We start from the raw sequence: 27065 nt of genomic DNA on the forward strand, positions 1-27065 counted from the left end.
TTTTTCCTCTCTTTGATCTAGCCATGCGGTACTTTAATTACTCAATTTTTCTGGATCTGTTTTGAAAGTGTAAAAATCTACTTTATTTGAGATTTTTCCTCTCCTTACTCATAATTCATGGAATTGGGCGGTGATTTTTTCTGGTTTTTGTTTTTTACTTTTGTACCCTCTTTGAGATTTCTGGATCTGTTTTGAAAGTTTAAAGATCTACGAATGTGTGCAGTGTTGGTGATTTTAGTATCAACAATGTATTTTGGTAGTAATGTGATTTATTATAGGCTAATGCAATTATGCGTTAAGTTTGAAACGAGTTAGGGTAGTGCAGAGTGCACGCTCGTCAAGCCAAACGTGCGGAATGCAATTAGTCGTACCCTTTCCCAACAGACATGACCGTTTTTTTCGAAAAGGTGTGCCTGTTCGTTTTCTGTTATTGGTCTCCTATATAAGGAGTCATTTGGCCTCGGTTTTAAGAAACGAAAAATACTTCCTCTCTACATTCTGATCTGTTCTCTATTGTCAGAAACAGATTGCTCTTTGATAATTATCCCCGCAAAGATTTCGTGAACCCAGACAAGAATAGGGTCGAAATACTTTGTTCGAAAAGTGAACGAACACGATTCTTCGAAGATATCCAGAATTATCATACCATATTTCTAACAAACGAACAAAGTATTTTTTCTGATAATCATGGCTAGAGGAGGAAACACCGTCAAGGAGATGACTAAAAGTTTCGGAAAATTGGACGAGTTTCAAGGACAAGACTTCAGGCGTTGGCAGAAGAAGATGCATTTCATGTTGACAACGTTGAAGGTGGTGCACGTCCTGTCTACACCAATTCCAGAAATTGGGGAGGATGACACGGTTGAAAATCTGAGACGCCGATCAAAGTGGGAGAACGACGATTACATATGCAAAGGGCACATTCTTAACGGTATATCTGATCCCTTATTTGATATTTACCAAAACGTGGAATCTGCAAAGGAATTGTGGGATTGTCTCGAAGCCAAGTACATGGTAGAGGACTCATCCAGTAAAAAGTTCCTGGTGACCGATTTCAACAATTACAAAATGGTTGAATCGAGGTCTGTCATGGACAGTTCACACAACATGGATTGAAGATGGATGAAACAATATATGTCTCAAGCATCATAGATAAGTTGCCTCCTTCATGGAAGGATTTCAAACACAATCTGAAACATGGAAAAGACGAACTGTCTTTAATCCAACTTGGAAGTCACTTGTGCATAGAGCAATCTCTACGAGCGCATGAGGATAACAAAGGAAAAGGCAAAGAAATTGCTGGACCCTCGGTTAATATGATCGAAGAGGGTGGTAAGAACGATAACAACAAAAACAAATGAAAGAAGCGTGGTTTCAATAACAAAAAGGGCAATTTCGGTGTTAACAAGAAACCGAAACTAGAATGCTGGAAGTGTGGCAGAACAGGCCACTTCATGAAGGATTGCCGCTTCGGCAAAAAGCACGACAACGCGAACGCAAGTGGTTCAGGAAAGGGGTCTAAGGACAAATCCGAAAACCAAGGTCAGAAATCAATTTGTGATTTGAATAGTTTGATTAAACATTCGGTTTCACTAACTTCTGAGGCATTTTATGTGCAGGATGATGCTATCGCGTGGTGGATTGATTCTGGCGCCACAACACATGTTTGCAAGGATCGTTTCTGGTTCAAGACTTTTATTCCAGTGGAAGATGGTTCTGTTCTATACATGGGAGATGATCACTTCGCTCCCGTTGAAGGCAAAGGAAACGTGGTGCTAGAATTCAGTTCTGGAAAGACTATTACTTTGTTTAATGTATTGTATGTTCCTAAGTTACGTAAGAATTTAATTTCTAGTCCTGTATTGAATAAGCTTGAATACAAGCAAGTGTGTGAATCCGATAAATATATTTTATCGAAGTCTGGTGTGTTTGTAGGATTTGGATATTATAATAATGGAATGTTTATGATGAATTTGAATGGAGTTCCTAAAGATTTTGGTTCGATATTTATGTCTTCTTCGAATGTTATAAATTTTTCGTTATGGCATGCTCGTTTAGGACATGTAAATTATAAAAGAATGCATGAAATGTCTAAAGACGATTTAATTCCTGTTTTTAATGAAAATAATGAAAAGTGTAAAACTTGCATGTTAACAAAGATCACTAGGCAACCTTTTAAAAATATAACAAGAAAATCTGTTATACTTGAATTGATACATAGTGATTTATGTGATTTGCATGCTACTCCATCACTAGGGCATAAAAAGTATCTTATCACTTTCATAGATGATGCATCTAGATTCTGCTATGTTTATTTATTGCATGCTAAGGACGAAGCTTTAGATAAATTCAGAATTTATAAAACTGAAGTTGAACTGCAACATAATGTGATGATTAAAACATTACGTACGGATAGAGGTGGTGAATATTATGATCCTGTATTTTTCCAATCCGTAGGAATCATTCATGAGACTACGGCACCTTATACACCTCAACAAAATGGTGTGGCTGAAAGGAAAAATAGAGCTCTTAAAGAAATGGTGAATGCCATGTTATCTTACTCTGGTTTAAGTGAAGGGTTTTGGGGAGAAGCCATGTTAACGGCTTGCTATTTGTTAAATAGGGTTCCTAATAAAAGGAATAAGACTACCCCATATGAACTTTGGTATAAGAAACGACCCAACTTAAACTTTCTACGTGTTTGGGGTTGCAGGGCCGTGGTTAGACTCCCGGATCCTAAAAGGAAAACTTTGGGTGAAAAGGGTGTAGCTTGCATCTTTGTTGGATATGCTGAGCATTCCAAGGCTTATAGGTTTTATGTTATAGAACCTAATGACTCGATCTATATTAACACAATTATAGAATCGAGAGATGCGATATTTGATGAGAATTGTTTCTCTTCTACACCTAGACCAAAGGACCTTATACCAAAGTTGGATGAATCTCTAAAGGATGATCATTCAAATGAAGTAGCAAGTGAGACATTCGAACCTCGTAAAAGCAAAAGAGCTAGAAAAGCTAAATCTTATGGTTCTGATTTTCAACTATATTTAGTTGAGGGATCAAAGGACCAGATTGATACACAATACTATTATTGTTATAGTATAGAAGAGGATCCAATAACGTATGATGAAGCTGCGAAATCTCGAGATTCTGTGTTTTGGAAAGAAGTAATTGATGAAGAGATTGGTTCTATCATGGAAAATAATACTTGGGTATTATCTGATTTACCACCTGGTTGCAAACCATTGGGTTGCAAATGGATCTTCAAAAGGAAGATGAAAGTCGATGGTACAATTGACAAGTTTAAAGCTAGATTGGTTATCCAAGGCTTTAGACAAAAAGAAGGGATTGATTACTTCGATACCTATGCTCCAGTTGCTCGTATCACTACTATTAGATTGTTGATTGCCTTGGCGGCTATTCATAATCTAGTAATTCATCAAATAGATGTCAAAACAGCATTTCTGAATGGTGATTTGGAAGAAGAAGTGTATATGAAGCAACCTGAAGGATTTGTAATGCCTGGTAATGAGCATAAAGTGTGTAAGCTAGTTAAGTCGTTGTATGGGCTGAAACAAGCTCCGAAGCAGTGGCATCAAAAGTTTGATGAGGTTGTTTTGTCTAATGGTTTCATTCTAAACCAAGCTGAAAAATGTGTATATAGCAAATTTGATACATCCGGTAAAGGAGTTTTCATTTGTCTATATGTTGATGACATGTTGATTTTTAGCACCGACCAAAATCAAGTTGATAAAACAAAGAATTTCTTGTCATCAAAGTTCTCCATGAAAGATATGGGAGAAGCGGACGTTATTCTTGGTATTAAGATTAAACGAGAGAACAAGGGGATTGTAATTACATAATCTCATTACATTGAGAAAATACTCAAGAAGTTCAATTATGAAAATTGTTCTCCAGTAAGTACTCCCATGGATCCGGGAGAAAAGCTTATGCCAAATACAGGTAAACCTGTGGATCAACTCGAATACTCAAGAGCTATAGGCTCCTTGATGTATGCTATGATTAGCACTAGACCAGATATTGCTTATGCGGTTGGAAAGTTGAGCAGATTTACTAGTAATCCTAGTAGACATCATTGGCATGCGATAACTAGAGTATTTAAGTACTTGAAGGGTACTATGAATTATGGATTGTCATATATGGGATTTCCTTCGGTGTTAGAGGGTTATTCGGATGCTAGTTGGATAAATAATGTTGAAGATTCATCCTCTACAAGTGGATGGGTGTTCTTGCTTGGGGGAGGTGTCATCTCATGGGCTTCCAAGAAGCAAACATGTATAACTAGTTCCACAATGGAATCTGAGTTTGTAGCATTAGCTGCTGCTGGTAAAGAAGCAGAATGGCTAAGGAACTTGGTATATGAGATTCCAATATGGCCTAAACCGATATCACCAATTTCTATCTGTTGTGATAGTAGTGCCACACTGGCTAAAGCATATAGTCAAATATACAATGGAAAGTCTAGACATTTGGGTATTAGACATAGTAAGATTAGGGAATTAATCATGAATGGGGTGATATCTATTGAGTTTGTTCGGTCGCAACAAAACTTAGCTGACCACTTGACGAAGGGGTTAGCTAGAGACTTAGTGAAGAAGTCGGTAATTGGGATGGGATTAAAGTCTATTTAAATCTATTAGCTATGGTATACCCAATTCCCTTCTAATACAACGTTAGAAGCATAATTCAATGTGGAAAGATCATAATTAAAGATTGGAGCAATTGTGTTTATCTTCCCAAGGTATGTGCTCAGACCTGCAAGTGATGGTTAGGTTAAAGTATATCTTCTTAATGGTTCTTTTGAAAAATTGCAAATGCAGGTGCAAGATTAAAAAGGATCACCTATGTGAGCATGAAGTTTTGCCGCTTCAAGAAGCTTGGACTTGGCTTCCTATATGCTTATTAATGGATAAGGACACATGGCTTGTAAAGTGTCAAGTATGAATAGTAGAGTATTGTAAGAAACATATGTGTACTATATCTTCAGATATTCAAATGGATTGACGGGTTCAATCATTGTGACACCCCGATTTTCGAGTATTTGGAATGTGTATTTGTACTAAGATGAAAATTCAATCGCAAGACATTTTCGTTTATGCATCTGTTTGATCGTTATATCTGTGAGTAAATCAAGGATTATACTAAAATGGGGGGAGTTTGTTGGTGATTTTAGTATCAACAATGTATTTTGGTAGTAATGTGATTTATTATAGGCCAATGCAATTATGCGTTAAGTTTGAAACGAGTCAGGGTAGTGCAGAGTGCACGCTCGTCAAGGCAAACGTGTAATTGAATACGAATAATTGAAACGGGGTTTTCGAAAAGGTGTGCTTGTTCGTTTGAATAGTCGTACCCTTTCCCAACAGACATGACCGTTTGAATAGTCGTACCCTTTCCCAACAGACATGACCGTTTTTTTCGAAAAGGTGTGCCTGTTCGTTTTCTGTTATTGGTCTCCTATATAAGGAGTCATTTGGCCTCGGTTTTAAGAAACGAAAAATACTTCCTCTCTTCATTCTGATCTGTTCTCTATTGTCAGAAACAGATTGCTCTTCGATAATTATCCCCGCAAAGATTTCGTGAACCCAGACAAGAATAGGGTCGAAATACTTTGTTCGGAAAGTGAACGAACACGATTCTTCGAAGATATCCAGGATTATCATACCGTATTTCTAACATGCAGTATCCTCTTTGAGATTTCTGGGTTTTTCTTAGTACCTTCTAAACTCCAAAATTGCCTTTGAAAATTTAAATCTTCTAAAAATCGCTCTAAAAACTAGAAATAAAATAGCAGATCTGCATATTTAGGTTCAACATCAATAACATATTTGGGTTAAAAAAAAAGGTCAAAATTTTTTTTTCCCGTAAATTTTTATATTCCCAATTGAAAATGAAAATGGAAAAAATACTAGATATATAATTTGTTAAAAGAAAACTAAAAAATAAAATCTCATAAACTAAATGCTTCTAAATTTAATATATATAGTTTTGATTTTAAAAACATTATAAAAAAAAAAAACTTACAGCAGTAAAGTTAAATCATTTATTCATAAAAGTATAAAAGAAAAATAAATTAAAAAACCTACTAATACACTGTAGCAACAATTTGCCTATGATTCATCCACACCACACCATTCATTGTTTATTCAACACATCTAATGATGGAAAAGTACTCTTCACTAGTGAGAGATATGACATGCTTACCCACCTTAGAATCCGCCTGATAATAAAGGTCATGTTATAAGAAACCAAAGGTAATAGTTTTGCATTGTGAACAACAATTCTTAAACTTTTTTGAAGTTGAATTTAAATCGGGTGAATTAACGTTGAAAATTGTTATTAATAAGCCAAATGATAGAGTGGATTGATGGTACTTTAAAAGTGTGTTATTATTCTTTTGGAGCAAAATGTGCTTTGGTCAGAGTCGGAGCTTCATTTTCTTCAAAACCGTCGCACTGCTTTCTTCTTACAAATAACCTTAATTTTCAATTGGCTTAAATGCAGTTTTACCTCCCTGTTTTGAAAAATGCGGAATTTTACCTCCTATTTTAAAATGTAGAACTTTACCCCCCTATTTTATAATTTGTTGGATTTTGCCCCCCACAAAATTTCTGCACAAAATCTGCTTCTGAGCCTCAAATTCAAAGTTTCGCACATAACTCAATTTGGATCAATAATTCACCAAATTGGTACCGAAACAACCGTAATCGAGTTAGTTTTCCAGAAAATTAAACTCCACTAAATTTGGAGTGACAGAGAGAGATTAATTACCGTTTTAGAGAAGATATGTTCAAATTAATTATCGTATGAAACTACTACTGGTATTTTCGTCATGCCTCTCACCCTGTAGCTCATTTTTTAATACTATTTACATGTATGGAAAACTAACGAAATTACCCTTGTTGGCATTTCAATTTCGTCGAATTTGGAGTTACGATGCGTTCGGTAGACGATGTTGAATTTGAAGGTCACAAGTAGATTTCTGCAAAATTAGTAATTGGACAGACCTTCACTAAAACGGTAATTAATCTCTCTCTATAACTCCAAATTTAGTGGGGTTTGATTATGTGAAAAGCTAACTTGATTACGGTTGTTTCGGTATCAGTTTTGTGAATTATTGATCCAAATTGAGTTCTGTGCGAAGCTTTGAACTTGAAGCTCAGAAGCAGATTTTGTGCAAAATTTTGGTGGGGGGCAAAATCCAACAAATTATAAAATAGGGGGGTAAAATTCCGCATTTTAAAATAGGGGGTACAATTCCGCATTTTTCAAAATAGGGGGGGTAAAACTGCATTTAAGCCTTTTCAATTTCTAATTAACCCATTTTCTTTTAACATTCTCTTTTTTAATTAATTTTTTTTTTGAAAAAAGAAAAAAGTTATTTACAATTTAAAATTTAAATGAAAATTAAATTAAATATCCATGTCATAAAAAAAACCTACTCAGCATCTGCCACATCAGCAAAAATTTCAGCTCAAGGACATTTTTTTTTTATCAGAACTAAAATCAAAACAAGCGTAATTATGAAGACCATTTTCATATTTAACATATTTTTTAATATTTTCCTCTCATGTTGGGTGAGAGGGAAATGATAGTTATTGCTTAAAGTAAAAAAGTTGTCGTTTTTATTTATTTATAGATGAAAATGAAAGACAGTAAATTTCGATAAAACAAAATGAAAAATAGTTGAAGCAACTAGGTTTAATCTAATGGTGAAAAATTTAGATAATATGTATGAAGTCCTGGATTCGATCCTCTCCTCCGTTGTAAATCAAAAAGAAAGAAAAAAACATTAATTATTTTTTTTTGAAATAACCTTAATTTTCAATTTCTAATTAACCCATTTTCTTATTACATTCTCTTTTTTAATTAATTATTTTTTTTGAAAAAAGAAAAAAGTTATTTAAAATTTAAATGAAAATTAAATTAAATATCCATGTCATAAAAAAATCCTACTCAGCATCTGGCACATCAGCATAAAATTTAGCTCAAGGACATTTTTTTTACTAGGACTAAAATCAAAACAAGCGTAATTATGGAGACCATTTTCATATTTAACATTTTTTTAATATTTTCCTCTCATGTTGGGTGAGAGGGAAATGATAGTTATTGCTTAAAGTAAAAAAATTGTCGTTTTTATTTATTTACAGATGAAAATGAAAGACAGTAAAAATCTGTCTTTCTCCATTTCTTCTGTTTTAGGTTGCCTGATTTAAGGTGGATGCTAGCGTGAGTTAGTATAGCATGTCTCCCACCAATGAGTCATGTGGATCGGATTGAATGTGTACGTGATATTATGGTGTACTGTCAGCATTATATTATTTTCTATTTTTGAAAAAAAGTTTCCGATTTTTTCGAAAAAAAGTTTTCGATCTTTTTTGTGGAAAAAATTTTCGATTTTTTTTTCGGAAAAAAGTTTCCGATTTTCGGGAGAAAATTTTCGATTTTAGATAAAAACAATTTCGGAGGTTTTGTCTGAACAAAAAAGATTCCGTTCTTTTTTCGGGAAAAAAGTTTCGGTTATTTTCCGGAAAAAAAGTTTCCGATATTTTTCTGGAAAATTTCTAATATTTTATTCGAAAAAAAGTTTTAAATATTTTCTATTTTTTCACTTTTTTTTGTATCAGCAATACTTTTTGAGATGAACATTTCGAAACTATTTTCCCCAAAAAATCGGGAACTTTTTTCCGGAAAACATCGGAACTTTTTCCAGAAAAAATCGAAATCTTTTTTTCGGAAAAAATCCGAAACTTTTTTTCCGAAAAAATAACGGAAACTTTTTTTTCCAGAAAAACTCCGGAATTGTTTTTATCTGAAATTGAAATTTTTCCCCTAAAAAATCGGGAACTTTTTTCGGGAAAAAAAATTGATAATTTTTTCCAGAAAAAATATCAAAAACTTGTTTTTCAAAAAAAAAAAAAAATTAATACTGACAGTACATCATAATATCATGTACACATTCAATCCAGACCACATAACACATGACTCATCGGTGAGAGACCTATCATGGTCTCCACCCTAGAATCTGCCTTGATTTAATGATAAAAAATTTAGATAGTATGTATAAAGTCCATTCGATCCTCTCCTCCGTTGTAAATCAAAAAAAAAAAAAAAAAAGTTGTGTCAAATCTAAAACACCGTCCAATGACGGACGTATTCTCCCGCTACCATCATCACCCGCAACGAGAAACACGATAGTGGCAATACCGTAATATTTCCATTTCCCAGTGGCATTTTATCGGCATTTCACACCTATCACCTCTATAGATGAGTCAAACAACGCTACCGCAAGCTTTGCTTTCTTCTGTCTTTCTCCATTTAATTATTTCAAAATAATTATAAATTAAAATCAAAATCAAAATCATCAAACCAAACTTGTCTCACGCATTAACACTTGCGTGAATTCCCAGGTACACTTTCTTCTCTGTTTTTCATGTTTTTTTTTTTTTTTGTTCCAATTCAGTTTGTCTGTCTGTTCCACAATTTGATTAATAATAATTCATTACTTTTTGTTATGAATTGATATTAGTGAAAAAGAGTAGTTATTCATTGAAATTGGCTTGAAAATTAAGCTATAAGTATCTATGATTCTATTATATGTTGTTGCTGTTCATGAAGTGATTCAGTCTCTACAAAAATAAAACTCAAATTAGTCTATGAGATATTTTCTTACCGGAGACAAATTAGTTTAATAGATGGACTAATTTGTCACCGGTATAAAAATGTTAGAGATTAATTTGAGTTTTATTTTTGTCGGGGACTGAATTGACCCTCAGAAAATTGTGAGGACCAAAATGAGTTTTCATTCTTTATTTATATTGTTGGTTTTGAATTTTTTGACATTGATCAATTATAGGCATAATTTAGTGTAGAAATTTGTTGGATATTTGCAGATTAACTGTTTGTTAAAAGGGTTTAACAAAAATTGGGAACTGCATCAAAATTCAGAATTCAGAAATGGGATCTGAAGGGCCAAAGGCAATTACAATACATGTAACTGGGTTTAAGAAGTTTCAAGGAGTGCCTATAAACCCTACAGAGTTTATTGTTAATAATCTGAAGGATTATGTTGAAAAGAAAGGTCTTCCAACTGGTGTTATTCTTGGAAGTTGCACTGTTCTTGAGGTAGCTGGTGATGGTGCACTTCCTCAGCTATATCAGACAATGGAATCTGTTGTGTCTAAAACAGATGCAACTAGCAATGCAAATGTTGTGTGGGTTAGTTAGTTATCTCTTATTCAATTTTGTCTTGTAATATTATATCTCAACTTATTTGTTGATACTGTTTGGATTGACCTATTTGAGTTTATCTACTGCATGCGTAATTGTGAGACTGTTTGAGATATTTTATAGAAATAGTTTATGACATGTCCATAACTTGGTTTCGGCTTATTTTCATATGCTTTCCAGGATAGGTTATACATAAACACACTCATATGATTCATGCTTATCCTATAAGCGCTTATCTAAGCTATTTATCATATAAATTTAGGATCGGTTACCTTGGACAGTAACTAGCACACGTTTTGGAACAAAACCAAGGCTTTGCTTTAAAATGTCTTAATTATGTTTTAAAAGAAATTTAATAAAGTATGCAGTACATTACCATCTATTAAACTCGTAGAGACATATTGGATTGCATTTGATTTTGAAATTTAGTTTTCATGTCATGTAATCTGTAGCATTTTGTTTCCATCATCACATTTATGCCCTGAAGTTGCTGATAGACATTATAACACATTGGCTGCATGAGAATTGGGAAGAAATAAACTCGCACCATTACAGTTATGCAATTGACACTTTGTTTAGTGTTATTTTGTTTCTCTGCATTTTCTTTCTGTTTCTAGGCACTCTTTTTATATGTTCCTCGTTAATTATGAGAAATTCTTTATATGTCAGTGTGGGAAGTTAGCGTTGTCAATCACAAATTGCAGAAAATAGTAGTTTGTTTGAATTCCGCTATGCTACAGTCCTATAAGCTATAGCGCTTCTATAGCCACTATTTGACAACACTTTGTATTACATTACATATCGCTAAACTACAATGATTTGTTAAAATTCTATAGCCACTATTTGACAGCACTTTGTACTACATTACATATCACTAAACAACAATGGTTTGTTAAAATTCCACTATCCAATGATCGGTAGATGTTGAATAAAAGATACTGTGATGCAGAAATGCATGTTGATGATATAATCATATTTCCTGGATTATTTTGATAATAGAACTTTTTCATGAATTTATGCTTCAGCTTCACTTGGGGGTGAATAGTGGAGCTGCAAGGTTTGCCATTGAGCGATTGGCAGCGAATGAAGCCACTTTCCGCTGTTCTGATGAATTAGGATGGCAACCACAGGTGAGTTATGATCTTGCATCGGGTTTTTCTCTTACAGATGAAATTGGAAAAGCTACAAGATATTCTTATAAGGTTTGAATAATACCGTGTCTGCATTAACTGAATTCATTTTTCTTTTTTCAATTTTCCTTTTGCAGCAAGTCCCGATAGTCGTTGAGGATGGAGGAATTTCTCGAACAAGAGAGGTAAACCGCAATTACTTGTAAATTTTTATGGCGTGATAATGGCATGTTGGATTGCATTTTATCGACAAACTAGTTTTTTCATTTTGTTTAATATATTGGGAAAAGCTCAAATTCCACATTAGTTAGAAATAAGGCCTACATAAAACTTATAAAGCTTAGAAATCTTCACCTTAAAAATTGGTTGTGAGACTGAGTTAGGTCTAAAATGTTAATGTTGTATTAATCGGTTGAGAGATTGAGTGTTAATAACTGAAGAAAGATTATACTTTTCATTGATGTTGTAATCGTCGGTTGAGAAAATAATTGAAAGAACAAATTTATAAGGAAAGAAAAACACAACATTTTTTTGGATTGGGTTATGTTTGTGTTAAATAATGTGCATACCCCATTATTTATGTCGAAAAATTTAATGCCATGGAAAGTGGTCAGTGGTTGCATTTATGGTTATAAACTTGTAAGTTTGGTTTTTATTATCACGGCAACTTGGTTCAAAAGTAAAATGATATGAAAAATGCTAAGAGAGAACACACAATATTTGATCACGGAGTTCGGCCAATTGTGCATACGTCTCCAACTGTAGAGTGGCTGTAGCACCTTTCTATTATTCAAACTCAGGGTTTACAAAGTACAACTTAGGGATAAATACTACGGTCTAATTCATAAGGTTACCCTTGAGCCGTACCTCGAGCCATACCGAACAAAGTTCAATGATCATTTGAATGTTTAAATTGATGGAGAATTCTCTCAACCATAATGAACATGCAAAGGAATACCTTGTTTATGTCTCTCATACTTGCAAGCTATTATTGTACCCATGCTATAAATGTCTATATATTTTCCTAACTTTGCTATTATTGTTTATTTTGTTTTATGAAGACTTCTCTACCTGTTGATGCAATCTTGAATTTCTTGAAGAAGGAAAAAGGTTATGATGTAATGGTATCAGATGACGCCGGGCGATTTGTTTGCAATTACGTGTATTACCACTCTCTCCGGTTCGCAGAACAGAAGGGTAACAAGTCTCTATTTGTCCATGTTCCTTTATTTTCGAGAATCGATGAAGAAACTCAGATGAGATTTATAGCCTCTCTTTTGGAGGCCATTGCTTCTGCATGTTAATGCAATTGATTGAATTGTTTACAAGGACTGCCATGTCCACTTTGTCATCTGGTTGTGTATGTAAATCATTTGCCTCCATAGAAATGCAATTGTATACCAATTATTAAGTGAATAATAAAGTTGTTCTTTTTTTTTAATGGAAATTTGTTGTTCAATGTATAATTCATGGATGTCTGCTCTTGGACTCTGCGCAGATATGTATGCTGGTGAGTGCTGAAACCTTTTATGGTTTAACTTTTTGGGTGCTTCATGCTAATAATGCAAATGCTATGCATTTCCACATCATAATGTAGCTCTAAGTCCATTAACAAAGAAATGATTTACTATTAGTGTGAGGGGATTAGGAAAATGGGTTATTATAGTGAGGTTATATGGTAAATAAAGAGTGGATTAAGATGGATTAAGATGGTTAATTGACAAGTTTGTTAAGTAGTAGAAGTGTGAGATTATGGAAGATTTTAGTTGGAACCATTATTTTTTAGCCGAGTGGACCATACGGTGGGCATGCCTTAAACCGCATGCGATTATTACTAGCTGGGACATGTGGACCACCAGATCTCACCCTACAGGCTAAATATGTCACATCTAATACTAAATACTCCTAACCTTTAGCGCCTACTGACTTGATCGTTGGAGCATGTGCAGATATCAATCCCTCTCAACAAGGTTCAACCACCAACAGTCCGAAACCAACTACCCAAAATAGCCTTACCATTCAGATCCTTGGTCCATAGAGGATAAACTTACAAGACATTATGTCCGATATTACTCTGAGTATATTAGGATTATGTCATGGTAGATAAAATACTACTTAGAAGACATTATGTCGTCTGATATTACTCTGAGTATAAATTTATATTTAGTAAATGGAAATATTATGATTCATCCTAGCTAGGTGAGTTATCATAATGGTATGAGTATGCCATGGTAGATGAGACACTACTTACAAAACATTATGTCCAATATTACTCTATGAGTATGTATGGTAAGTCAAGATATTATATGTTCCTTAATTATGCTCACTAAGTTTTAAGGTTTAGCAGTGCACCTTAAAAGGTTAAATTTCTAGACTGGTAACATGTACTAGCTAGCTAGTTTTTTAGGAAACGTGGAGGTGAAAAGTGGCCATAGCTTTTATAGTGAAAAGGACACACATGTTAGCAAAAAGGACCAACCTGAGGTGCACCAAGCCACCAAGTAAAAATGTCATTGTCAAAAAAGTAAAAATGTCACACATGCAAAGTTTGCTTTAAGCATAATCAATATCGTTGAGTCAACCTGTACAGTTCAATGCAATTTAATCCAAGGAAAATTTGGATGGCTATATTTGTGTATGACTAGGATGTGTGTGTGTATTGTATTTTTCTTCATTTGGAAGGAAGTGGAATAGGGTTTACCCTATTGAATGTGAATGCCATGATAAAGATATATAGTTGGTGGTAAAGTTAGTATTATGTGGGAGTGGGAAGTATCTTCCAAGATTGGTAAACTATGATCATGTTTTTGATGTAATGCAATGCTTTGAAGCTTAATCAAAATTTACGGTTTCTAAAGGAAATAAACCCATTGCAAAGGAATAATATTGGGTATCCTATTGACTTTGTAAATAAATACATATCGGAGTAGATTGAAAAATGGGTATGTGATTAATTAAGTTTTATAATTAATTATCCAATACTATAAGTATGGATAATTTTTTGGGAACATTATAATTATGGATTTTAATATTAGATAAAATAAGTTATACGTTGACATTATAGAATAATATTACATTTGTTTTTTTTTTTTTTTGACACAGAATAATTTTACATTTGTAAATAAGCATTTCTGGTATTTGTGTTGGTGTTAGCATCACTGGTAATCACACTAGGGCATCCTATCCAAATTACACCTCCGCGAACGTGTTTCAACTATGTAGGTTCTGTACGTTTCAGATAGTGGCGGAGCTAGCCCAAAAAATTGGGATGGGCCGCTACGAATATAAATTGAATATGCAAAAAAAATTACTAAAAAAAGAGATATCATATTGAGGGTGTGTCTAACATAAATATCTCAAAAAGAGTCAATAGGTGAACCATTACCATTTTCAAAAAATAAATTTAAAATTTTTTAACAAAAGATTGATCAAACATGAATTTTTATACACAAACTCTATTTTAAATAAAAATTTGAGTACTTTTTTCTCCAAAAAAATACACTTGAATACTTTCACAAAATAAATTACACATTCTAAAATTTCTATAAATAATAAAACATTAGAAGGGATGCTTCAAAAAAATAAATTAAGAAGAATATTTGAATTATTAATTTATAAGGGAGAATTCTGGATCGTCCAGACACAGGGGGTTTGAAACCCCCGCAAACTGGAAACCTGTTAAAGAATTCTGATGGTCCAAATTGAGGGTGCTTGAAACCCCCGCAAACTGATAATTAACAAACTAAATTGAGGGTGCTTGAGGGTGCTTATAACCGCCGCTAAATAGTATACCTTTGAAAAAAAATTGAACATCTCGGGGCGGGCCATGACCCTGTCCAACCCATGAGGGGCTCCGCCTCTGGTTTCAGATTACTTCAGAAAGCATAATCCAAAGTTACTTACGAATTTATAATTCAAGTCACTCTGAAAAATGTTTTCCGAAGTAAATCAGTAGTATTAAATTTGAAACTTAATATGCACAAAAGAATCGGTTGGAAAAACATATTACCTTATATTTCACACAAAATGAGTGTTGAAAACCTTTGTCAATGCTATAATGTTGATTGTAGACCTCAAAAAACGCAAGCTTTTTCGTTGTTGTTGAGATTGAGTGAGAAAGAAGTGAAAGTAGAGTGGATAAAAGTCAATGTGTATAGGCACTTCAAAAAAATGTTTTCTGAAACATAGCGAATGGAAAATAGAATCTGAAGTTTTATGTGTTTTGGAAAACATTTTCCAAATCAAAATAAAGGGCAAACATTAAAATTTAGGGGGGTTTAGAAGAAATATTGGGGGGGGGGGGGCGTATTTTTTTTGTCAAACTTGAACTGACCCAACCTGATAGTGAGTGAGTTGGGTCAACATGTCATAACATTTAAAAATTTTAAATATTTTACAAAAAAAAAAAATAGTTAAATGACATTCTATTTCATGATAATTTTAAATTTAGACTAAATTTCCTATTTAAACACTTCAAATTACATTAAACATGTCAAATGTAGCATAAAATTTTAAAATTTTAACACATACAAATCTTACACTATATAAAAAATAGGATTAAATACATTTTTTCGTCCCTATAAAATTAGAGAATTTTTTTTTTTATTAAATAAAATCACATGTTTTTATCCCCAATTTTTTTTCCGTCCTTAATGACCGATTTGTGTTTATTTTAATTGTCAATGTTACAAGTTACAACTATTTTATGTGAAGCTGTGTCTATATTTTTTTGTTTTTTTTATAATGTAAAATGTGTCTATATTATCTTTATATATTATATATTATGTTAAAAAAAATGTTAAGATGTGTCTATATTATAGAAGTTCATATTGTGTTAAAAAAAAATGTAAAAAATTTTGTCCATTAGAAACTAAAAACCAAACAATTTTTTTAAGGATAAAAATATGATTTTAATTTATAAAGACAACAATTAAAATTCGCTAATTTTATAAGAATAGAAAACATATCTACAATAAATGAAAAGAAGATACATATAAAATTCTCAATTTGCCCCTTTTTCATTTTTTGACACATAATCAATTCAGGGTTATTTTGTGTCTTTATTAAAAAAAGTTATATCTACGATATATGAAAAGAAGATACGTATGAAATTCTCAATTTGCCCCTTTTTCATTTTTTGACACATAATCAATTCAGGGTTATTTTGTGTCTTTATTAAAAAAAGTTAGTAGAAAAATGCTAAAAAATTTCTCAGCAAGATTTAAACCCTTAACCTTTTAGTTACACTTCTAATTTCATTTACCACTAAGCCATATGAATTAATTTGTTATATTTTTGAAACCAACATATAATCAATATGAGTTAAATGCCCAATTGTAACCACAAAACTCCAATTTTTTGTATGTAACTCAAATTCAAATTGCTTCACTTTATACAAATTCAATTTATTTTATAAAAATCAATTATTAACTGGGCATCGATATATCCTATACAATCTACTATATTGGCAGTATTAATTATGACCGACGAATGAATATAATGACACATTTAATCTCTTAAAAAAATACAACAATTCGAGAACCTAATTTTTTGTGTGATTTATGCATGACCTATGCGTTTTACTTATATTAATAAGCTTGCCTGTTCTTTTATAACATCTGCTGAACCTATATTTATACTCATATATTAATATGGATTTTTTTTTTTTTTGTGATTTGTTAAGGACTTATAGTTTTATTTATATATTAATTAAGTTGTTTGTAACCAAAAAAATAAAAATTAAGCTGTCTAATTTTTTTATAATTTTACAGGTTATACTCATATTTAATACGATGATCTAATTATTTTGATAATTGTTGTGAAACCTATATTTTCACTAAAATATTAATAAGACTGCCTATTTTTTAATAATTTTTACGGGACTATATTCATATTCATATATATATATATATATATATATATATATATATATATATATATATATATATATATATATATATATATATACATATATATATATTTATTTATTTATTTAATACAGGGACCTAAGAAAATAAGATACATGTGAAAATCTCATGTTTCCCCTACTTAATAATTTGACACATCATCACTTTCATGAGTATCTTGTGTCATATTTGAAAGTTAGTAAATAATTTCTATATTTTAAAATTTTTCTTGAGGTGTTTAATTCCATTTAAATATTTTACTCATTCCGATTTTTTATAAGTATTCAGTTAGAATGATAACACTAAATTAAGAAAGTGGATTTTTGCATATTATCTTCCTATTATACCCTCATCTTAATTCACCAATAAATTCCTATTTTTTTGCACTCTTTCAAATAAATTTATTTTTATACAAAAAAAATTGGTAACAAATTGTGTTTAAATATGAATATAAACAAGGAAGAAACAAATTTTTCTATCGTAAAAAAACAAAGGAACAAATGATTTTTTTTTTAAACAAAAAACTTTAGTTTTTCAAATATATATAAAAAAGTTATTGAAAAAGATAATAATAATAATAATAATAATAATAATAATAATAATAATAATAATAATAATAATAATTGACAAATGATATAATTGACAAATAGTATGCTTAAAACACAAACTGGACAGTTAATCAGAAACGCTAAATTTGATGAAACACTTATAAAAGAATGATCAATGTATACATTGATCATTCTTTTGGAATATATTGATCATCAATATCATCAGCAAAATCTATATTTATACTTATATATTAATACGAAAATCTATTATTTTTTGTGACTCTCACGAAACTGTGTTTTTACTAATATATTATGTTATCAATTTTTTAAATAAATTTATGGGTTATATTCATATTAATACGGGAACCTTTTTTGTTATATCTACGGGCATTATATTTTTATTCATATATTAATATAGTTGTTTATTTATTTATTTTTTTTTATAATTTTACGTGTTATACTCATATATTTATACGGGGACATAATCTTTTGTGTGAATTTTGCGGGACCTTTGTTTTTCCTCTTATTAATAAGGTTTACTGATCTTTAATAATTTATGTAGATCCTAAATTTATACTAAGATATTAATGCGAGAACCTATTTTTTTTTTTTCTGATTTCTACGAGATTTATATTTTTAATCATATATTAATAAAATTGTCATTCTTTCATGATTTTTACATTATATATATTTATGATCATATATTAATACAAAATCTAATTTTTTTTGTGATTTCTGCGGGGCCTATGTTTTTACTCTTATTAATGAAGTTTTCAATTTTTTACTATTTTTTTAGACCTATATTTATAATCATATATTAATACGAGAACCTAATCTTTTGTGTGATTTCTGGGGACCTATGTGTTTTACTCATATTAATAAGTTTGGCCGTCTTTTATAACATTTGTGGGACATATATTTATACTCATATATTAATATGCAAACTTTTTTGTTTGTGTGGTTTCTACGGGACTTATACTTTTAATTATATATTAATTAAGTTGTTCGTAACAAAAATAAAATAAAAATTAAGTTGTCCCTTTTTTTTTTTACAATTTTACAGGTTATACTCACATTTAATACAATGACCTAATTATTTTGATGATTGTTGTGAGACCTATATTTTCACTAACATATTAATACAATTGCTTATTTTTTAATAATTTTTACGTGACTATATTTATACTCATATATTAATACATGGACATAAGTTTTTTTGGTGATTTTTACAAGACCTATGTTTTTACTAATATATTAATAAGGTAGCCTATTTTTTTTCATAATTTCTAAATTATCTATATTTATATTCCTATATTAATACGAAGACCTAAGGTTTTTTGGTGATGATTTTACCGTTGTTCTTTTTCTATTTTATTTACCAAATATTATATCCCTTCTATTTTGTTTACCAAATATTATATCCATTTTAGAGGAGCAGCAACGCCGCGACTCCTGTGCGGAGGCACGGGTGTCGTGCTAGTTTAATGGTTAAAAAAACAAAATATTTTTTCGCCGAGTTTTAGATTCACGCTCGTTCCAAATTTTTGACTATAATCCGACCTAAAAAAAAACTCTTTATAACTATACTTTGAGTCAAGGATGCGTGCGTGATCATAGACAAAAAAAAGATTTACTCTGCTAGATAATCTCACGAGGTTCATTGCCAAAGTGCGTAAATGTGCTCATGTCCTGCTCCAAACAAATATGTATAAACAATTACAAACTAAATGTTGTCGAAACCTCAAAAACACCTTCATCAGACCCATAACAACAACAACAACTGATTATGTCTACGTTAACAATCGCAAAATTGATGCTTTCATAAAATCAAAAAACCCAAACTCAGCACTTGAACTGTTCCACAACATGCAAATCCGTGACACTGTCACCTACAACTTGCTTATTTCATCATCCTCTTGTTTGCCACCCAAGAAAGCTTTTAAACTTTATGCTGAAATGGGTTTGTTTGGAATAACTGAAACTTCAACTACTTTTGCTTCTGTTATAGCTCTTTGTACAAATAATGGGTTTTGGAACGAAGGTTCTCAGGTTCAATGTAGGGTTATAAAGTTTGGATTTTTGAACAGTGTGTTTGTTGGTGGTGCACTTGTTGGGTTCTATATGAATTTTAAGTTAAGTCGGGTTGCACTTGAACTGTTTGATGAGTTGTCTGAGAGAAATTTGGCTGTTTGGAATGTGATGTTACGTGGGTTTTGTGAAATGGGTTGTGTGGTGGAAGAGTTACTTGGACTTTACTCTAGGATGTGTTTTGAAGGTGTGGACCCAAATGGGGTTACTTTTTGTTATTTGCTTAGGGGGTGTAGTAGTAATAGAAGGTTTCATGAAGGGGAGATGCTTCAAAGCTGTGTTTTCAAGATGGGTTTGGTGGAATCTAATGTTTTTGTTGCTAATGCTTTGGTGGATTTTTACTCTGCATGTGGGTGTTTTGTTGGTGCAAGGAAGTGTTTTGAAGGGATAAAAGTTGAGGATGTTATTTCATGGAACTCTTTGGTTTCTGTTTACGCAGACAATAATTTGGTAATTGATGCTTTGGAGTTTTATAATTTTATGCAACTTTGGGGACATAGGCCGTCGGTTCGTTTGTTTGTTGGTTTTTTGAATTTATGTAGTAGAACTAAGGACATTGGTTTGGGGAAACAGATTCATTGTTGTGTTATGAAATATGGTTTTGATGAAAGGAGTGTGTATGTTCAATCTGCTTTGATTGATATGTATGGAAAATGTTTGGACATTGAGAGTTCTGTAGATGTATTTGAATGGCTTCCTAAGAGAACTTTGGAGTGTTGTAATTCATTGATGACTTCTTTGTCTCATTGTGGTTGTATTGAAGATGTGGTGGAATTGTTTGGTTTAATGGTTGATGAAGGTCTTATGCCAGATGAAGTAACTGTCTCGATGACATTGAAGGCAATATCGGTGTTTGCTTTGGCAAGTTTTACTAGCACTCAGTTACTGCATTGTGTTGCATTGAAATCTGGAGTTGAAGGAGACGCTGCGGTTCTGTGTTCCCTTATGGATGCATATTCAAGATGTGGACACGTGGAACTTTCTCATCAGATTTTCGAGACAATTCCAACACCAAATGCCATTTGCTTCACTTCTATGATCAATGGTTATGCCCGAAATGGAATGGGAAAAGAAGGACTTTCGTTGCTTCATGCTATGATCGAGAAAGGAGTAAAACCGGACGAAGTTACCTTCTTATGTGCATTAACGGGGTGTAGCCACACCGGACTGGTCAAGGAAGGAAAAGTACTCTTTAACTCAATGAAATCTGTTTACGATGTTCACCCAGATCGGCGACATTTTTCATGCATGGTGGATCTTTTATGTCGCGTAGGACTTCTACATGAAGCCGAAGAGTTTCTTCTAAAGGCACAGGGAAAAGGAGACTGTTTTATGTGGAGCTCTTTGCTCCAAAGTTGCAGGGTTCACAAGAATGAAGAGGTTGGAACAAGAGCAGCACAAATGTTGGTTGATCTAGATCCATATGACCCTGCAGTGTGGTTGCAAGCTTCAAATTTCTATGCAGAGATAGGAAAATTCGACGCCTCAAGACAAATAAGAGAAGTCGCTCTAGCCAGAAAGATGTATAGGGAGATTGGTTGTAGTTTAATTGAGATAAGAAAGTGACAGAAGAAGAAAATAGAGTTCCTGAATTGATGAATCATCTTGCTCATTATTCACACAAGCTAAAACAATCATGGCAAATTTTTCTATACTTGTGATGAATGTTTCCTCATATGGTAAGGTCTTGTCCATTTCTTGCTATCCTAAGATTTAAGGGAAAGGTTTCTTTTGTGGAGTTTTTTGTGGACATGCCAAGAAAGTGAGCGTCGGCATTTGTATTCCCTTGTTTGGTGTAACAAACTTAATTATTTCAAAAATAGAAAAATATTTTTCCATCCCCTTTTTGTGTATCACATTATATTATGCAAAAAAAGAGATAGTTTAGAATATGCAATAATCACACTTTCCTAGCTTCACTTCTCTTTCAGAGAGGTATAGTGGAGATAGTGCAACCGTTACTATTAGTTGTATGATCTTTAATTGGTTGATGAGTAAAGCAAACTATTACAAATTATTTTTATTTCTTGTACTTTAAGTGTAGGCATGTAGAAAAATGTAACACCTTCATCCACTTACAAGTCAAGCCATAAACTCTTCCAAATCCTTCATTTTTCAAAGCTAATCCATGCTATATATATTATAACCAAAGTATTCATATGACTTAATCAAATCAAACCAAAACCCTTTGCAATATAGATCCAACAAATAGGGAAGAAAAATATGGACAAATTCTTCTTGGTTTCCTTACTTGGTTTGTTGATAGTAGCGAATGGAGTTTTAGGAAGCATGATGTGTGACAACAACTTTGGCATGCTTGAAGAACTCAACAACTTGGACACGGAGGAAGAGAATGAGGTTGAACTTTCTGACATCCCTTCATGGACAAGCGAACGTGGCGGTAAAGTTCTTGTGAATGTTGATAGTTTTGGTGCTGTCGGAAATGGAGAAGCTGATGATACTGAGGTGAAGTTCTTTTTTTATTTGAAAATTAGTCCTATTTTTTCTATGTTCAACGTGCACTTTACACATTTGAGGTTGTTGAACATATGCAGCTGTTTTATTTATTTTTTTCTGTACTAATCAATTATGATTTATAGGCTCTTCAAAAAGCATGGGGAGTTGCTTGTTCTACAGCAAAATCTGTTCTATTGGTTCCCCAAGGACGCCGTTACCTTGTCAATGCAACGAAATTCATAGGGCCTTGTAAAGACAATTTAATCATCCAGGTGATGCATGCTCAAAACAATTATTTAGTTTTATCGGCGATTCATCATTACGATTATTGACAATGGTATCTGCATTTCTCCAGATTGACGGAACACTGGTTGCTCCGGACAATCCTAAGGACTGGGATCCAAAACTTCCACGTGTTTGGCTTGATTTTTCAAAGTTGAAAAAAGCTGTTTTCCAAGGTTCTGGAATTATTGATGGCTCAGGAAGTAAATGGTGGGCAGCATCTTGCAAAAAGAACAAGGCTAATGTAAATTTTTCATAAAAAAGTTTGGCTTTTTAATTTTTCATAAAAAACTTATGCTGAAGGCATTAATAATTTTCTGTTTTTTTTCTTTTTTCTTCTCAGCCTTGCAAAGGTGCACCAACAGTAAGAACAACTTTCTTAACCACTGTTGTATTGTATTCAAGATTATAACCAAAAATGTAGTTTTAACTTTGAAGGGATATTCACTGCAGGCACTAACCATTGATACAAGTTCATCTATAAAGGTGAAAGGACTAACTATCCAGAATAGCCAACAGATGCATTTTACGATATCGAGATGTGATTCTGTTCGAATTTTAGGAGTGAAAGTGTCTTCACCAGGAGACAGTCCAAACACTGATGGAATTCATATTAGTGAATCAACAAATGTCATTGTCCAAGACTGCAAAATTGGAACAGGTTCTAAACTTGAATCAACATGTTTATGCTTGAGTCTCGCGTTCCTGATTAAATGCATGTTTGAAATCGCGGTGACACCATAATTTTGTTAAAACTCCAAAATGGTGGTACATTGTGATTCTGTCAAACTTACCGGTTACCACCAAAATTGATTTTGTCAATGTTTACTCTCACAGAAATCTACGATTTTGTTATGATTTAACTAAAAGTTATCATGATAAAAAAAATACTAAAAGTTATCCAAATTTACATTGACTATTTGTGTGTTATATTCAGGGGATGATTGCATATCAATTGTGAATGCTAGTTCTAATATCAAAATGAAGAGAATTCATTGTGGACCGGGACACGGAATCAGGTATCATTAAATCTTCATTCTTGAATTTAGTTCAAAATCAATGTTAGTATTTGTTTGTTACGTTAAAAATTAAAGTGCTTATGGTTGCACCAAGATTTCATGACAAGCTGAACATTTTTTATACCACATTATACACATACCATAAAATCATAGCTACTCATGAAACTTTTGTGTCTAAACGCTTTCTGAAACTGTCAACTTTTATGTCAGTTGATAATGTAAATTGACATCTTCTGTAATAAAAAAGAAAAAGATAATGTTCAGTTTAATTAAGATAATAAAAAGTAGTTGTGCTATGGAAAAATTTACGCGTCAAATTTACTTTCTAAATAAGGGTTTATTTGGATTGACTTACTTGAACTTATCCTATTAGCCTAAACACTTGTGAGATTATTAGGGAGATTATGAAAATAACTTATGACGTGTCTATAAACTGTTTCATTTTGTTTTTATAAGCTCCCCATGTGATAGCTTATGAAAACAACTTATAACTTAAATAAAATTTATGTGACTATATTTTATCTTTTGTTATAAAATTTACACATAAAATAAACAATTAATTAAACTGTTCATCCAATTAGGGTCCAAAAGCATTCAAGCAGAACTGACTTTACTTCAAAGTTTTAACTCAAACTTAGTCACAAATGAAATTTATGCCACTGTTGTGGCTCCCACCTTTTATTCTAGAAGTGTTAGTTACAGGAACAACATACATGACATTATTTTAATGGATTATGTGACTTATGCAAAGAAGTTTATGTTGCTTGTGGTAACCCAATTTGGTAAAGTAGTTATCTCTTTTCTCTAACACTACTTTTTTCCAGCATTGGAAGCCTTGGTAAAGACAACTCAACAGGTGTAGTGACAAAAGTGATTTTGGATACAGCTTTTATAAAGGATACTACCAATGGTCTCAGAATTAAGACTTGGCAGGTAGAATTTTCTATTTCTTTCTTGATAAAGTTTTGGTGAACATTCTCTCTGCTGCATCATTAATTATAAGGAAAGTGCTATAGACGATGAGGGTCTTTGGACGTACCAACTGATTTGGTCTGTCTAAAGATCTTTTGATGCCCGCTATTTTTTTGACTTGTAAAAAAAAAGGAAAATGCTAACTAAATATAGTAAAAAGTTTTGAAACTTGTGTAGTCAACTTTTAAAAGTGTAAAAAAATGGTCTTTTCAATACAAAATTTTCTTTTCTTGTTTCCTTAACTAGTGTCTCAGGGACACTAGTTAGAATGACCCTTATTTTATTCAAGTTAAATGGATATTAGCTGAGAGTGTAAAATAGTTTTAATGTGTCATCCAATTATATTTGAGCATATAGATGTTTCTTGAGATATTTTAGCAAATAATATTATTCATTTAAAGAAGTAATAATAATCATTCAACCATGAAAAGAATAAAAAATAAAATGAGATCACATTTTATTTGACATTTTAATATTCTAGAATTATTTCTCACTTGCATTTCAAAACTGTTAGAATTGATGTAATTGAGAATGATGACACAAGGAATGTTTCTCACTATCTTGTTTTGTTCATGGCATGTAGGGAGGTGCTGGATATGTCAAAGGGGTAAGATTTCAGAATGTGATGGTGGAAAATGTATCAAACCCTATTCTTATAGATCAATTTTACTGTGATTCGCCAACCTCATGTCAAAACCAGGTACAGAAAACCAACACATAATTTTAAAGATTTAAGTTCTTTAATCTTTAAATTATGATAATTGTTATAAAGACGTGTTTTTGATGATTTGTGATTTTTGTCCCTATTTCAATTGCTAGAATAAATTTGCATACTTTTCCAATCTACCAAACTTCGGAGTACCAGAGTGTTCACATTTTTTAAGTCCTTCATATATTTGTTTATATTTGAACTGATCTTTGTAATATGTAAAACATTTAATTTTCGTTACTCTGATATAAGTCATAAGCACTAGTAAAATCACCATCACAAAATAACAAGGACTAGAATAGGTCAAATTTGTCTGGTTTGATTCGATTTGAACCCGAACATGAAAAAAACCAAACCAATTAATTGGTTTAGATTGATTGTTGGGTTTATTGAATCATTGATTTGTTTCTTATGCTCCTTGTCCGAGGTAGCATAGAGCAACCCCTTGTTGTGACAATAATCTGATATGAAATCTGACTTATATGATATGATTTTATTTTATTTCAGTCATCAGCTTTGGAGATAAGTGAGATAATGTACCAAAACATAACTGGGACTACAAATAGTGCCAAGGCCATTAAATTTGATTGCAGTGACACTGTTCCATGCAGCAACTTAGTCCTTAGCAATGTGAATTTGAATAAACAAGATGGCACAGTTGAAACATATTGTCACTCAGCTCAAGGATTTGGATATGGTGTAGTTCATCCTTCTGCTGATTGCCTTAATTCCAGTGATAAAATCTCTCAAGTTGATGATTCTCAATCTATTACTTCTGAGGATGATGACATTCGTCACACAGAACTATAATTAAATATCGCCTCTTGATACAGATGCATTATACAATAATCATTTTCTTAGAAATCGGAGAGTTATGACAAAAAAAAATACAATAACCTTTTGATTATAATTTAATATGTCAAAAGGGGGGGTGTAACTATAGCAGTGATATGTTTGAGATGAGTTCAGAGACAAATTAGGGGGTGTAATATAAAAATAATTAGGAATTACATTGAATTTTATTATTACAGAAAATAGGTAACACTCTACATTGGAGATTAAGAAGATGAAGAAAAGAAGACATCAGATTTAGAATATTGATGTAAATTTTTATTTTAAATCCTACTATATTGTGTTTCCATATTTGTTGTATAGTGATATATTTTACGGGCTTGTGTTTACAATTCTTGCAACTACTTACCTTCTTGGTTGATTTTTGTTGATGTAATATATAACTTATATAAGATATGGTAAAAGTTTATTTTGACATTGAAATGGAATATTTCCTTCTTTTTGACTATTTTTTTCAAATGAAAAAGAAAAATAAAGATAGTATATTGATGCCAAACAGAGAAGTGTGCCAACATTATTCATCCAATGCAAACAAATATTTGACTTATTACAAAATTGTTACGAATTACTACGATAATCTCTTTCCCGTGGTTTTTTTCATCCCAATATTCCAATTTTACCCTTGCAAAAAAATTCGGTATGTAGAAATCGAATTTTTCTAGTGCAAATTCAGTAAAAATTCGGTAAACAAAACCCGAATTTTTTTTTTAAGGCAAAAAAACAAAAACTGAATTTTTTATCGAAAGACAAAAACGGAAATTCAAGGGGTGAAAAAGAATCACAGGTGCTGGGAAGAGAATTTATCAATTGTTACCTAGTTGTGTTGTGGGATTGACTTTGTGGTCCAT

The 27065-nt window shown here is 32.1% G+C and overlaps 3 protein-coding genes across 3 annotated transcripts; all 3 read left to right on the top strand.

Moving 5' to 3' along the window:
- The first annotated feature begins 9260 nt into the window (after positions 1-9260).
- On the top strand, positions 9261-12922 carry LOC123921409 (pyrrolidone-carboxylate peptidase). Its single transcript, XM_045973931.1, has 5 exons — positions 9261-9434; positions 9918-10242; positions 11280-11384; positions 11522-11569; positions 12446-12922. Exons 2-5 carry the CDS (start codon positions 9982-9984, stop codon positions 12686-12688), a joined length of 657 nt encoding a protein of 218 aa, XP_045829887.1. The 5' UTR covers positions 9261-9434; positions 9918-9981; the 3' UTR covers positions 12689-12922.
- A 6443-nt stretch (positions 12923-19365) lies between these two features.
- On the top strand, positions 19366-21764 carry LOC123921410 (putative pentatricopeptide repeat-containing protein At3g05240). Its single transcript, XM_045973932.1, has one exon. The coding sequence runs from the start codon at positions 19543-19545 to the stop codon at positions 21490-21492; it is 1950 nt and encodes a 649-aa protein (XP_045829888.1). The 5' UTR covers positions 19366-19542; the 3' UTR covers positions 21493-21764.
- A 108-nt stretch (positions 21765-21872) lies between these two features.
- Positions 21873-26713, top strand: LOC123921411 (probable polygalacturonase At1g80170). Its single transcript, XM_045973933.1, has 9 exons — positions 21873-22392; positions 22527-22655; positions 22739-22909; positions 23009-23029; positions 23119-23326; positions 23603-23684; positions 24509-24617; positions 25240-25356; positions 25873-26713. The coding sequence occupies exons 1-9, from the start codon at positions 22150-22152 to the stop codon at positions 26173-26175; spliced, it is 1383 nt and encodes a 460-aa protein (XP_045829889.1). The 5' UTR covers positions 21873-22149; the 3' UTR covers positions 26176-26713.
- The last annotated feature ends 352 nt before the right edge of the window (positions 26714-27065 follow it).

This window comes from Trifolium pratense, linkage group LG4, assembly GCF_020283565.1.
Source record: "Trifolium pratense cultivar HEN17-A07 linkage group LG4, ARS_RC_1.1, whole genome shotgun sequence".
In the NCBI taxonomy this organism is placed as follows: domain Eukaryota; kingdom Viridiplantae; phylum Streptophyta; class Magnoliopsida; order Fabales; family Fabaceae; genus Trifolium; species Trifolium pratense.